Genomic DNA, 14,234 nt, shown 5'->3' on the forward strand with positions numbered 1-14,234 from the left:
AGAACACAATTTAATTCTTAAAATATTTCAACTTTGCTGAGGAAATTCATTTTCACTCAAACAGATTTTAAACCGAACAGTAACAGACCAATGTGTGACCCGGAAGCCTTGTATGTTTGAAATTGTAAATCTACTGAATCGTTAACTGTAATAAGCAGAGATGTTCTACCTCCGCCCTGGATAAAGTGTCACATTTATACAGTTATAATATTGCTTTATTAAATGGCTTTGCACTCTATTATATTTACAGATAATAGTTAAATTTAAGTGAGCAAGAAAGTTTTGTTATAAATTAACGAATGTCTGTAAGAAACATCTGTAGAGGATGGTCAAAATTAACTACGGTAGTTGAAATTTGTTTTCTAATGAACATTCTTTCACCACAACGGTGAAACAATTAGTGTTACTTTCTGTCTGGATACAGTGATTATCACTCACAAATAATGTATTCGATATTCAGGAGCTTATTTAAATCATTATCTTAGTTTCGACCAGTGTCTGGCTATTATATAGCTTTTCAAGTTAGCAGCCTATCTTAAACTTTTCTCAATTCATTTAAAAAATACTTCTTCACTGTAACCTGGATCGTTGTATATTCCAACTAACTGACCCGGCCACATTTCGCCCTGCCTTCGTTACCATATGATTAATATTGTGTATAAATTATGCATTATTTAGTAGAGTATTAAATGCAAGTACAATAAATAATATGTAAATAATAGCAAAATTCTTTATAGCTTACGTATATATTACATTATGAATTTTGTCAGTCAGGTATAAAAACGTTGATTTTTACTTCCAACTATTACTCCTAGTAGTTATTCGAGGCTTCGCCCGCAATATATTTGCACGTGTATTGGCTCTCCTGATTCGTTGAATTATATTTCCATCACCAATGTTAAGTTTGCCTTATTGCCACGATCAAGAAATTCTGTCAAAAAGTGTGTATTTACAGCCATTCGAAGTTTACTCTGGTCTTTGTATTTTTTGTTCCTTAGTTGACTTTTCCTTGTTTTCCAATCAAGACATATATATACACAGAGACGACTTGCCTACTTCTGTCAAAAGTGCAGACTAAGTATATAGTAAAATTAGATAGTAACTTTATTTTTTATATCAACATTACATTATTAATCACGCACTGCAAACTTTACATTTGCTAAAACGTACACTTAAATGTATACTTTTACTAAACTTTTTAACTTGCTTATCTGGATATTTCTTACTGTTTGCTAATCAGCTGTTGCAGAGTAGATTGGTATAAGCAATCAATTTATAAACGTTTTCGCAACTTTTCGCAAAATAAAATACACCAATCACGCTATTATAAATTGCTTAATTAAAAATGTTCTAGAATAAGTTCTTAATCCTAACAATATGGTAGCAAAATCATGTTCATAGTACAAACATAAAGCACACAGTTGTGTGCATATTGCGATATCGTAACGTTGGTAGGTTTGGTATCTTTTAATTAAATATAGATTAATTGGTTGAGCGTTAGCGAAGCTATCCACTTGGGGAATTGGAAAAATGTAATTTCTGTCTTTATGACTGCCCTCACAATACCTCGAAAATAAACCTATGAACTTTACGACGTCTCAATACTACACAATATTATACTTTATTTTGACCTCTGAACATGATTTGCTAGTTTAGTCACACCATAGTGTTAGCATTGAAGCTTCATTTCTATGTGAAGAACATCGAGTGGTTTCGATGATGGTGAATAAGACTCCAAGAGATATGGGCTGAACGGTATCAAACATTTTAAAATTGGTCTTATGTGTAACTCAACTAGAAAAATTATAGAATAAACAAATTTGCAAGCCCCTGATTTGAATACATTCATAATAGATTTAACATGTGAAATTTTGTGGATTTACTGGCAGACTTACGTTACATTCTATGGAGTCTTTCTGTACATTGTTGCATCTGTATAGTGACTTAGTTCGAGATATAGAAGACTTTCCATGTCCCACCATGTGATTTGGCTGAGTGTTAGCAAATCAAATAAATCAAAGCTCGATCGAGAATGAATTGAGCTATAAACCTGAAAGTTTGAATATTTTGTTTAGCTATCAATTATGATTCTAAGAAAATTCCTCTCCCATCTACCTGTCTGCAAGCCCGTTTTACCGAATAGGCACGGTAGGCACGTGCCTAGGGCGCGAGGCAATTGGCATTTTTTGGGGGGCGCGAAAAATGGAAAAAATTGCCGTGGTTGTATTTTCATGCATAATTACTGTACCACTGCCGAAAGCCGACATCTGCCGGGGCTCCGTGCTGTACCTGACGTGGTTATGGTCATACACTACCTTATAATAATATATTTATTATATTGATAGGGCGGTTTTATAATAAAGTCGTGTGTTATTGAGCATCTCAAATGAATCGTAATGAGTTCTTCAAAGCCAAATGGTTCCAAGTTTCGTAGACAAGTGGCTGAAAAACAGCAAAAAGAGCAAAATGTTTTTAAAAAGATTCCCAAAATATCCGGATTTTTCAACGTTGCGCCAAAACCACAGATAGGCCTGCAAAATCCGTCTTCGTGTAAGCCAGACAGCAATGACCCCCTAGGAGTTCTCATTCATCCATCAACGTCGGCCGCACTGGATTCAACAACTGCTATCGCACACATCATACCTAACTCAGAAAAAACCTGGAAGTAGAACGTCCGAAAATCAAGCCTACGGACTCTGTTGAAGACCAATACGATTTTGAGCTTAAAGAGAAACACCCTATTCATTCTCCAACTTCGGCCGAAATAAATACAGATATTGCAATTGTGTACGAGTACGACAGTAACTGAAACTCATACACAAACCTCGTGGTAGAAAGTATGAAGCCCAAGACCCAGTTGACCAATGCGATTTTGAGCTTGAAGACCCGGCTTCATGGAATATCAAAAATGAATCGCAAGTAAATAAAATAAAAAGTTCTGAATTTGATCAAAATCTGCTGTAAGCTGATCTTTCAAGTCTGAACATCACGGCGATGGAAAAAGTAAGGTGAAACGAAAGCTTTTGGTCAACTTATTTCTTGTCACGCTTCCGAACGGAGAAAATATCAAAAAAGACTGGCTTATTTACTCGCAATGAAGAGGGCAGGTATTTTGTAAATTCTGCCTTATGTTTCAACCAGAGAACAAATCCACATATTTTAGCAAAGGGTTAATGATTGGAAAAATTCCTTTGCATTAGCTGAGAAACATGAAAACTCTGACGACCACAGGGCTAATGTTTTGAAATTTATTTTGAGTAAAAGACTACATCTAATGTCACCAAACAAATTCAAAGCCAACACCAGGAAGAAGTGAAATATTGGCAACAGTTGTGTCTGTTGTAAAATTGCTCTCGAGTAGAGGTCTCCCATTTAGAGGTGATAACCAAGCGATTGGATCTACATCAAACGGAATTTTTCTAGGCTGTCTTGAGCTGGTAAGTGAATTTGATCTATTTCTCGCCCAACACATCACAACGCATGGTAACAAAGGCAAAGGTAGTGTATCATACCTTTCGTCTGACATTTGCAGTGAATTTATTGAGATTATGAGCAAAGAAGTACAGAAACAAATCTTAAATTAAATCAAGCAAGCTCGCTATTCATAGACTCCACACCTGACGTGTCGCACACAGACCAATTGGCTGTAGTACTTCGGCATGTTACATTGCCCAATGCTTGCGCTAACGAACGTCTGATACAACTCTTACCAAGTGTATGCCACAAATCTGGAAGTTTGGAAGAAGCAACCCTCAGTTTAGTTGAGAAACTTGAGCTGGATGTCGATAACTGTCGTGGACAAAGTTACGACAATGCATCAAAAGCTATCTCGACACAAGATTTAAGATCTTAAAAAAGCTAGAAGAGAAAATTTCCAAAAAGGTGGCTTGTGGAGCTAAACTGTTAGGAGAAGTATACAAGAACGATATTGATGGGCAAGACTTTGGTCCGTGAAGTATGTTACACGCATTCCATCCGGAGGCCAGTAGATACCTCACGGGTACCGGTTGCCAGTCCGGGACACGGCGGGACCATAGGAGGTGGATGATTTGGAAAGGATAGTTAAGGGACATTAAGTCTAAAGTCCCTCCCGAACTAAAACTGGCATTTCTGACTAATTGAAAATTTACGGGGTATAGGGGTTATGGCAAGGCTGGTGGGGGGGGGGGCGTAATCAGCTGGGAGAGATGTAAAAAGGGGCGCTACTCTTCGTTGTGCCTAGGGCGCTGGCAAGGTGTAAAACGGGCCTGCCTGTCTGTCTTTATTTCACTGGATAGCTGAAGAAAGTATTACGCTACAGACATTACAATTGGCATCTAACGTCATTTATACACAGACAACGTCATGTTTAATGAGGGACAGGTTCCTGTGTGGAATTTAGGTGATCCTTCACGTAGCCTAACTGTGCGAAGGACATCTCAAGAAAGATTTCATGAAGATGCCTGGGAATTGATTGCACTTCATTGAAATCTTCCACTCAGTACTCTGGCACATTTTTCTTGCCGGAATTAGGGTTGTAAAATTTTTTTCTGATTTTCTGTCTGCTGGACATCCCGAGAGTAAAATTAAGATCAGACTTGAATATTTGCATACGACCTCAGCGAAGCCTGTTATATCTGGCGAGTCATACTCCTACCTTATTTTTTGTTTATATTAAGGTACATGTATCCTTTTCTTAATGTTTTTAAAAATCTATTTTTGAAGGTTGTTATTGTAGATCAACGTCTTAATTTGGTAGGCGGTTTCAAATCGTTTCCTGCAAAATCATTGAAAAAGGCAGCGTCACGTCGATTTTTACCCGTTTCACGATAAGCGATCTACTTGAGCAACAAACTTGAAATTTGGTTTGATTGCCTCTCTTCACGCAAGAAAAATATCGACAAAGTTTGCTTTCTGGATCTATTATAGAAAAACAAATTTTAGGGTAAAAAGGTGCCCTATGAAAAAGTTGAGTTTGTATAGTGCCAACATTTGCAAAAACCTTCCTTTACCTTTGTACTTATGGAATACTACTTAGATTTTTATGTGATTGATGATAATTAGTGCTGTTTGCAGAGTTAGTCGAAGTAAACGGTTCGAAGACAAAAGTTTTAAGACAAAATTATAATGTATATGTTTGAGTGGGAGTGCATTTACGAATAATCAATTAAGATGTACTTCTAATCAGCGATTTCAACTTGTTGGTAAATTTTCATTACCTACAAATGGCACCAGCCTCACGTCTATGCCCTATAGGAATGCAGTATATATTGACACAGGGCAGAAATATACATAGATACGAGATAAAAGCTCTGAGCGCTTTCGACCCCGACAGCATAGAACAACAGCATTTGAACGTCTCGCTTTTCAAGCTGGGATCAAATTCATTAAAAATCTCCCTGAAACACTAAATTATCGACATTTGGTGTTTGTGACATCCATTGGATTTCCCAGAATTATGTAATATATTAGTTTTTGTTGTAGCCAGAATAGGATCAATTGGGAAGAATGAACCAGCCAAGAGTGAATCCTCCTGGGCAAGTTATAAGCTCACTGATGTGTCGGTTTATAGTGGAAGTCTATCTTCAAAGCAATCGAGACGGATTAAGAAGTCGTCGGTGATGTGCCACTCGTGCCTAATATGACTACGCAAGTCAAATTTTAAAAGGGACTGATGGTGACCTGATGGACTTGGTTGAGATAATGTTCCATTCTAACGAAGTAATCAATAGAACTTAGGTTAGGTCTAAAGTATCCAATGTGTGGGGTTAACCCGAAGCCTGACACGGCAACAAGAAGGTGGGAGAACATCTACCTTGTATTTTTGTTATGTGTTAGTTACAATGATCTTTTAGGCAATTATCTTAACGTACGAGTAAAGATTAACCATTTTTAGGTAATATATTTTTGTGTGAAATCTGTTATGCTCAAAATATAAGTCTTTATTTTTACCTTGAACAACGCACACAATTCGTTAGTCAAAAAACTAGCAAAATACATTAGTTACTTTACTATTTTTAATATTTTTTTCAATTTAAGTTTGTTTCAAAGTAAATGGCATACTTAAAGAGATGTTTAAAATTTCGAATGCAAGACAATGTGACAAATCTTTAGTTATAGGAAACAAAGGCAGAAAATTGGCTCAAGCATTTTAAGAGACTAGTTATTCACGAATAACTAACTTTGTTTTATTAAAAACTGAAAATGAAAAGGACATCTAGGGATTAGTCCTCAACAATGCTGGACAAAATACAAACGCATAACAAAGACAGAAGGTAGATATTATTTTTATAACAGTTATAAAAATATGCAAAATACAAAATAAAATGCTCAAACCTGAACTTGTTTGGTAAATTTGTATGCTTATAAACATTATGGAATTTTGGGAAATGTATATACCTAATAATGTTTATAAAATGTGCAAAGAAAATATTTTACATTACATTTCTTGTTTAGTCATAGCATTTTACTTTCTAGTTAATTATTACTATCACAAAAATACAATATTGGATTAAGACCATTTGTGTTGTGGTTAATATAAATATTTTATATCCTATAATATATTTTTCGATAAAGTTATAGGTTATACCTCATTAGTATACAGCATTTGAACGCTAAGTATACTCTTTTACTATTTATTTCAGATTATACGTTATAAAGATTACACAGGAAGCAAATTAATCTAAAATAATTTGTTTAGAAATTTGCCATTGTTAAGAGAAAGAACAAAAAATAAAGCTAATCATTATTCAAATTTTTTCGTACGGGTATTGTTGGAAACGTTATGCCTGTAATGCTAACTCTAAAATCAATCTTATTGCTTTTGTTTCAGTCAATAATAATAATTTCTGAGAAATTAAATAGTCTTCATAAACATTCCATCATCGAAAATAAACAAACAAACAAAGGAATTAATTTATAAAACCTGACTTGTGGATTTGAAGTTACGTCGTTAAGTATAATTCTTCGTACAAATTGTTTATCATGTCATTTTTTTATGAAACACATATTATTTTGAAGGCCTAATATTCTTATAATATAGAAAACTCCACACTTGTATCCGTTACTTAGACAAAGTGTCGTGTAACAAACAGACTTCGCTCAGAAAATTATAAAAATATGCAAAATTTCAAGTCGTACCAAAAGCGTATACCACACGTTAAAATTTCCCACGACAATACTCGGATTGTTTACAAATTTATTTATTCTTCATTGTTCTCGTTACAATCGTTGTTACCCATTAGGCCGATTTAAAAATGTTTACTTGGGTTCAGCGAAATACCATGGAGTGGCATGCACCATTACCTAACTCGATGTTGTCTATACGACAACATCGTATATAGAAATGAATCTTAATGCAATATTGCAAGTGTGTTTGTTACTTCTCTAAATACCGTGCGGGCAGTCATGCGGACAGAAATCGTTTCCAGCAACTCGAGTAATAGTCTTCGCTAACGCTCAGCCAATTGTTTAGCTCACTGTAAGACACCAACTTGAATTTTCTAAAGTGATTTATATTGGAAAATTTGTTTAACGAAGTACTTTAAAAAAATACACAGTTTAATTGTGATATACACATCATATCAATTTTGCTGCTTATCATCAGCTACTTATATTAATTGGATTTGTACACTTGGAGAATTTATTTTACACCTAATGGGGATGTTATGAACTATTAGTAGCCTATCACTGTACTAATCCTGGAATATTTTCAATACTGATATTGTATTAATCGACATTACATTTAAGATACACTCTCCTCCAGATCAAATGTAATGGGATATTTGACTCACTTGTAGTTAGAAGGGCTGAAGGGGAAGAGGCTGGGCAGCGGGTCCAGGTCGAGGGGCGGCAAGGAGAAGGATCCCATGTCGTCGGTCCAGAGCGACTGAGCGGGAGGGCCTCCAGGCTCCAAGCCGTAGTGCGCCGGGTTGTTGGGCATATAACAACCCTCCATCTGCACACCGATACACATCAATAATATCATACATCACACCCACCTCCAGTCCCTGTAATCCAGCAATAACGACGTAACAATTCTTATATATTAGTACGTTGTTCACATCACAGAACAATATAACACATTAGAAGTACCAAATTATTATAACAAAAATGTGCAATTCTAGTCATTTATTAGTCGAAAAATTTACTCAGTACTGAAACGTATAATAAGACGAACACTTTTTTGCTCTTATTAACACTGAAATGGTGTATCAATGTAACGAAATGTATTTTGGAAATTACGTCTGTTAACAGCCAAAACTGGTCTGTACTCGAAACGAACACCTGCAAACATTCTGCAGCTTCTTTTAGACAACACATGTAGTATATATCATATATTTAAATTCAAGACTTTGTTGTTTTCGTGCCTAGTAAACATTCGTGGCCATGTAGCTGACAATGTAGATGTACCTAGAGAACTTAGGTTCCTTCAGGCTGGGCGGTGCTTCATAAATGTGTGTCGCTTAGTATAATATAAAACTTAGGTCTTTCGCAATCCACGTTAAAATTGATAGCCCTTCAGGGGACCCCTACACTGCACTATACTGCTCCTGCCCTCCCGAACAAAACTGTCCTCTTTCCATAATTACATCACTACATACTTATTATTTATTATAAGCTTCACATAGGTTTATAATTTTCAGCATAGCTAAATTTAACATATGGATTGTCATGGTTTAAAAAATAAACTAATGAACCAATCTAAACCAAGAAATTTCTAATCAACTAATAGTTGCATATCTGCAAAGCTTAGTAAGCTTAGTCTAAAAATTCAATAATAAGTACTTGTAAACAACTGTTATTCGTTTAAGTATTCATAAACTCAATAGTATGTCCGGTTAATTAGGTAGCATTTTAGGTGTATTCAGTTTTAAATGTATTTATGGAATTCTCCCTCTTTAGATTTGGAGGTAATTTATTTTAGATTTTGAGAGATTAATAATAAGACCCTGCTCGAATAGTTTTAATCAATGTATGGGGTATTGTAAGGGTTGATTTCTGCTGTTATAATGGTGCAAAACTTGATTTTTTTTTAAAGAGTTGTTATTAGTTTTAGATAGTAATAGGGTTTCTAGAATATATAGAGATAGTTATGACTAGAATATATAGAAGTGAGAATGTTATGGTTTTTTTAAGGGCAGTCTGACCGAAGAAATTTTTTTTGTGTGATTTTTAGTTTATAACACTTTATTTTTCTTTGGAATCTCCTCTTTCTAACGATATATAACACATATGGTACAGAAAATTCTAAACAAGTGAAAAAAATTATTTAAAATAACCTTGCACACCAAAAATTCGATCCAGCCCCGCTACTATAGTCAGACTCATAAAAGCGACCCGTGAAAATGATACATATGACCACACCAAGCACTTCCATTTGCCTGATGTGATACTTCAAGAGATCAAACCTATATTCAGGGATCTTGCCAAGCCAGAACTGTTGCAAAAATGTCTCAGAGGTAAATCCCAAAACCCCAATGAATCTTTGAACAGTGTTATCTGGAGTAAAATACCTAAAAGAACATTTGTAAATCTTGAAACCCTGAAATTTGGTGTATTTGAAGCTGTTTTGACATTCAACAGTGGACACTTAGCTAAAGTAAATTAATGGAACACTTAGGCCTACAAATTGGAAGGAATTTACTTCAAACTGCAAGACGTCTCGATTTCGACCGTGTTTCCAAAGCTGAAAAAGCTGTTTCCGATATGGAAAAAAAATTAGACAGTCAAGAAATGTTTCCAAAAGGAAGTTAGAGTACTTGTATGAGGCAGAAGATGATCCAGACAATCCTAGTTACTGTGCTGGACATTATTAAAAGTAAGAACATTTATTTATTAGATATTTTTTTGTTTTTTTGCTGTTTACCGAAACTTAAATTTTTTTTAACTGTAACTGTATAAAACCTACACCGATTGAGATATCTTAATGAAATTTTTAACACACATTCCTTGGCTAAAAAGTGCCCTAGGAGAGGGTTTTGGGATATAATTATCCTACTTTGATTTAAAAATATTTATATATTTAAATTTTAAATTTTTAAACACAAAATTTTTAAAAATTCATAATTTATTTATTAAAAGAAAAAACTACAAACCTCTCCTAGGGCACTAGAAAAATACACGATCTTCAAAATAAAACCAAAAGCAGTAAGCTATCTTAAATAGTTTTCAAGTTATGCAACATATAGTTAACATTGCGTTCTTATGGGAGTCGGACTTCCCTTAAAGTGGTTTATAGCATTGTCTCTTTTTAAGTTTGAACATGATTCTAATGATATGTCTGAGTTTTTAAAATTTGTTTTGATAACACCGAGTTTAACCAAAATACCACCCCATACCTCAGATGCGAGTAAAAATAACCATAGTAAACTTTCACAGTATCTAAACTAGCCACGTGAGAGATAGTTCTCAATGCGAAACAGGCTGAATGTAACTTCTTTTCTATAAAGGCTGTGTTCTCTTTCCATGATATTGAATTATCCTCAAATAAACCCAGAAATTTACATGACAATGTTACTTTAATATTATTTAGATTAAAGTTAATATACATGCTTGCCGATTGGAGTGTTGAGAATATTAATAATTGGCTTTTACTTTCATTGAGCAGTAGTCCATTTGCTGAGAACCACTGTCCTGCTTCGTCAGTTGCTTTATTAATTTTATTCTCTAAATCATCAAGAGATTTAGTTTTTATAATAAGAGTGGTGTCGTCAGCAAACAGAACTACAGATGATGTAGTTAGGTTATGTGGAAAATTGTTCACGTAAATTAGAAATAGTAGTGGACCTAGCACGGATATTAATATGAAGATAATAAACTGTGAACTGAGCTTCTTAAGCCATAAAATTATAATTTCTTTAACAATATTTAATATATACATATATAAACAATATATATATATATATATATATATATATATATATATATATATATACTTACGTTACTAAAAAATCATTAAATTAATTGGCTATTTGGAAATTATTGACTACGGGAGATTTATTCATTATTAGTTCAAGATCCTCATCCGCTTTAATTTTTAACTTGCCAGTTTCTCTGTTAACCACCTCCCACATCGCTTGTGGCCTGTTCCTCGCATTCAATATGAATCTGTCATTTGCCATTTTTTTGAAAGCAATAATTACTTTCCTTAAGATAGTACAATACATCTTATAATACTTAGTGAGCTCTGGACATTTCAGTGATTTCTGAGCTTCATATAATTTTCGTTTTCTCTTGCATGATGTTTTAATTCTCCCGGTCATCCAACCTGCTGTATTCCTCTTGTCTTTTACAGTTGAGAGTTTAATTGGAAAACATTGTTAAAAAAGTTTTAGAAATGTTGAATAAAAATAATAAAAAAATAAAAATGCCTTTATTTACAAGCGTTTCTCAGTACAGTTACTGTTTTTCAGAACAACTCAGTTCACTGAATGCCTTAAAAACTACATAACAAAAACTAAACTAAACTTAATTTAAACAGGTACAATAAAATCTAGTGGCTAATTTAAAACAATGCAGTGGTAAAAACTGTAACATTTCTTATTCTTACATACTAATAGCTTAACTAAGTTAATTGTCAACAATCAAAAGTTTCCTTTTAAATGAGGAACAACTGCACTCGTTTAGGCTAAGGGGGAGGTCGTTGTACAACTTAGGGCCGAAGTATGAGAAACTCCTTCTTCCGATTTCATATCTGACTCTACGAAAGTTTAGCAGATAGCCATGGCGGGTGCTATGTTGCGAGACCTCCTCCCGAAACAACAACCGCTCACTCAGGTACCGTGGTTTCTTGTGTGATATGATTTTGTGGACCATGCAGCACGTCAGCATCCTGCAGACGGATTCCATTGGCAGAAACTTAGCAGCATCCCGAAAGGGGGATACGTGATCAAATCGTCTCAAATTGAAAATGAAACGTATGGCAGAGTTTTGGAGTCTCTGAATGCGATCGACGTCACTCCGCGAGATGCTGTTACCGAAAGCAGGATAGCAGTAGTAAATGACAGAAAAGACCATCGACTGCATAAGCTGAAGCTTGGCGAATTCCGGCAGCAGACTTCTGAATCTGTACAGGCCTCTTAATCTTCCAAGAGCACGCTGGATAGCATGAGTGACGTGATCAGAGAAAGTTAGGTCACTATCAAGCAAGATCCGATACAATCAAGATATATCAAATTCAGTCATATAATAATCGAAAATATTCTGTTGTAATTCAAGGCTATTCAAAAATTACTAATATTGTAATTATTGAATGTTCTTTTCTTTAAATACTTTATTTTTTTTAATTTGGTTTTGATTCTTTTTTATTAAGGGATATTCTAGTAACAGCATTTGGTGATCAGACAAAGAAGGCTCCATCAATTTTCTTACATCGGGGCTAAAACTTGTGAGGATGGAACCTTTGTTATTCTCGTTGCATGTACAAAGTTTATTTTCAGACAAAAAGAGGTCATAAGATTTTTAAAGATTTTGGCATTATTTTGATTGTAACAAAATGTCTATATTAAAATCTGCAGCTATAACTATCTGTTTATGTTTTAAAGAGATTAGGGTGAACGCTTCCTTGACACTAGTTAAGAAATCTAGAGCTTTGCTCTCAGGATTTCTGTACAAAGACATTACTAGAAACGAATTATCAGACTAAGTACAACCATACGAAACACGAAACAATTCACTTTTAAAAAAACTTCTAAATGATCCCATCGTTTTATTACAAACTTGACTGCAGACTTATGTGTTTGCTTAGAAAGAATAATACATTTACTTTTGGAAATAAACTATTTTATTGTTGATCCAGCCTACTATTATTTTGCTGTCCTAAACACATATATTTCTAGGATTTTATATTTTATATCAAAAGATGATGTCAATAAAACCATTACTCTACTAATTAATCATGCACTTGGGGTAACTATCCTGCCTTCCTCATCGTGTCATTCCGCTTTGAAATTGGTTCGAATACATGAGGAATACGACCGACCTTTTTACCTTTATTGAGGAGTATACGAGATTAATATATTTATTTATTTATAATTTTAGTTTTAACCTTTGTTGAACCAACAGTTTATTATTATTATTATTATTATTATTTGAATTTCTCTTACGTTAAATTTATGCTACCAACATATTTTGTAATTCTTGCTAGTGTCTTGTTGCTATTATGTGTTATGTTTCGATATATTTTTATTGTTATTACTTATTGCTTATAGTTTAATTCTTACTTAGGAAATACATATTATGCGTTGGAAAATTGTATTGCTAATATTGTAATCATTATGTATTTTATTTGTTTAATTTATTATTATGGTTTTTATTTATAATTTAGATATTCCATATTAATATCTGTTATTTATATCTTTAGTATAATGATTATGAATGTAGTATTATGTGTTGTACAATAAAGAATTGAATTATTATTACATTATATTGGTTATATATTTGCGAAATAGGGAATATAAGACCTAAATTAGGTGACTTTAATGCCTCACGATTCTATAGCTGGTGCCCAGTCATGGTTGTAATGTAAAAATGTGTTATCTAAATTTCAATAGGAGCTCAAACAAATATGACAAATTTTATACATTAACGAAATACATTTGTGATGGTTTTTTCATGCAAGATGAAACATAGGACAGTTTGTTTGAAGACAAACAAAACATTTACAGTAAAAAGTTACTGTAAATACAATGTTATTTGCGTTGTAAAATGTTTTAATATTACAAACTATAATTAGTATTCCTCGTTTGGGCACTCCTTCTAAAGATACGACAAAGTGATTCAGAAAGGTTGTTGAAAAGGAACGCAACTGCTACTAGAGTCCGAAATTTAAATCTTAGTCATCCAATTCCAGTCTCTTAATCTCATTTAATGACGTTATAAGTATTGATTTAGATGTCTGAAAACTAGTTGAGACTAGTTCGTGGGTTGTAGTTTGACTTGGCTCAACTTTCCTTGCGTTGATAGTGACCTCTGACGACCAAATTATGGTTTCAGATTTTGTTGATTTTGATTTTTTAGTTGTTGTACGAAATTCAATAAAAATAAAAATCTGTGATTGTATTAAACTTTACCGTTTTTGTTGTGTTTTTAATAACAAAAAATACAATGTGCTACAAAGAATGCTCTTGTGTTCCTCGAAATATCAATAACACTTGTGTTGGAGTGTTATATGATTTATGTTAAGAAATTCATTTAGAAATTTCAAATTGTTATGAAACCTTAAGTAATAAACTAAACTGCAAGAGATTTTGTAA

At 33.7% G+C, this 14,234-nt stretch overlaps 1 protein-coding gene across 1 annotated transcript in view; it reads right to left on the bottom strand.

The window, feature by feature from the left end:
• LOC124359211 (protein glass) overlaps nt 1-14,234 on the bottom strand; it is a 41,041-nt gene that overhangs the window by 12,291 nt on the left and 14,516 nt on the right. The window contains exon 2 of the mRNA XM_046811774.1: nt 7,773-7,936. Coding sequence (XP_046667730.1) covers nt 7,773-7,936 — 164 coding nt within the window. The remainder of the gene's footprint in view (nt 1-7,772; nt 7,937-14,234) is intronic.

The sequence above is a fragment of the Homalodisca vitripennis genome, chromosome 4 (genome assembly GCF_021130785.1).
Source record: "Homalodisca vitripennis isolate AUS2020 chromosome 4, UT_GWSS_2.1, whole genome shotgun sequence".
Taxonomy (NCBI): domain Eukaryota; kingdom Metazoa; phylum Arthropoda; class Insecta; order Hemiptera; family Cicadellidae; genus Homalodisca; species Homalodisca vitripennis.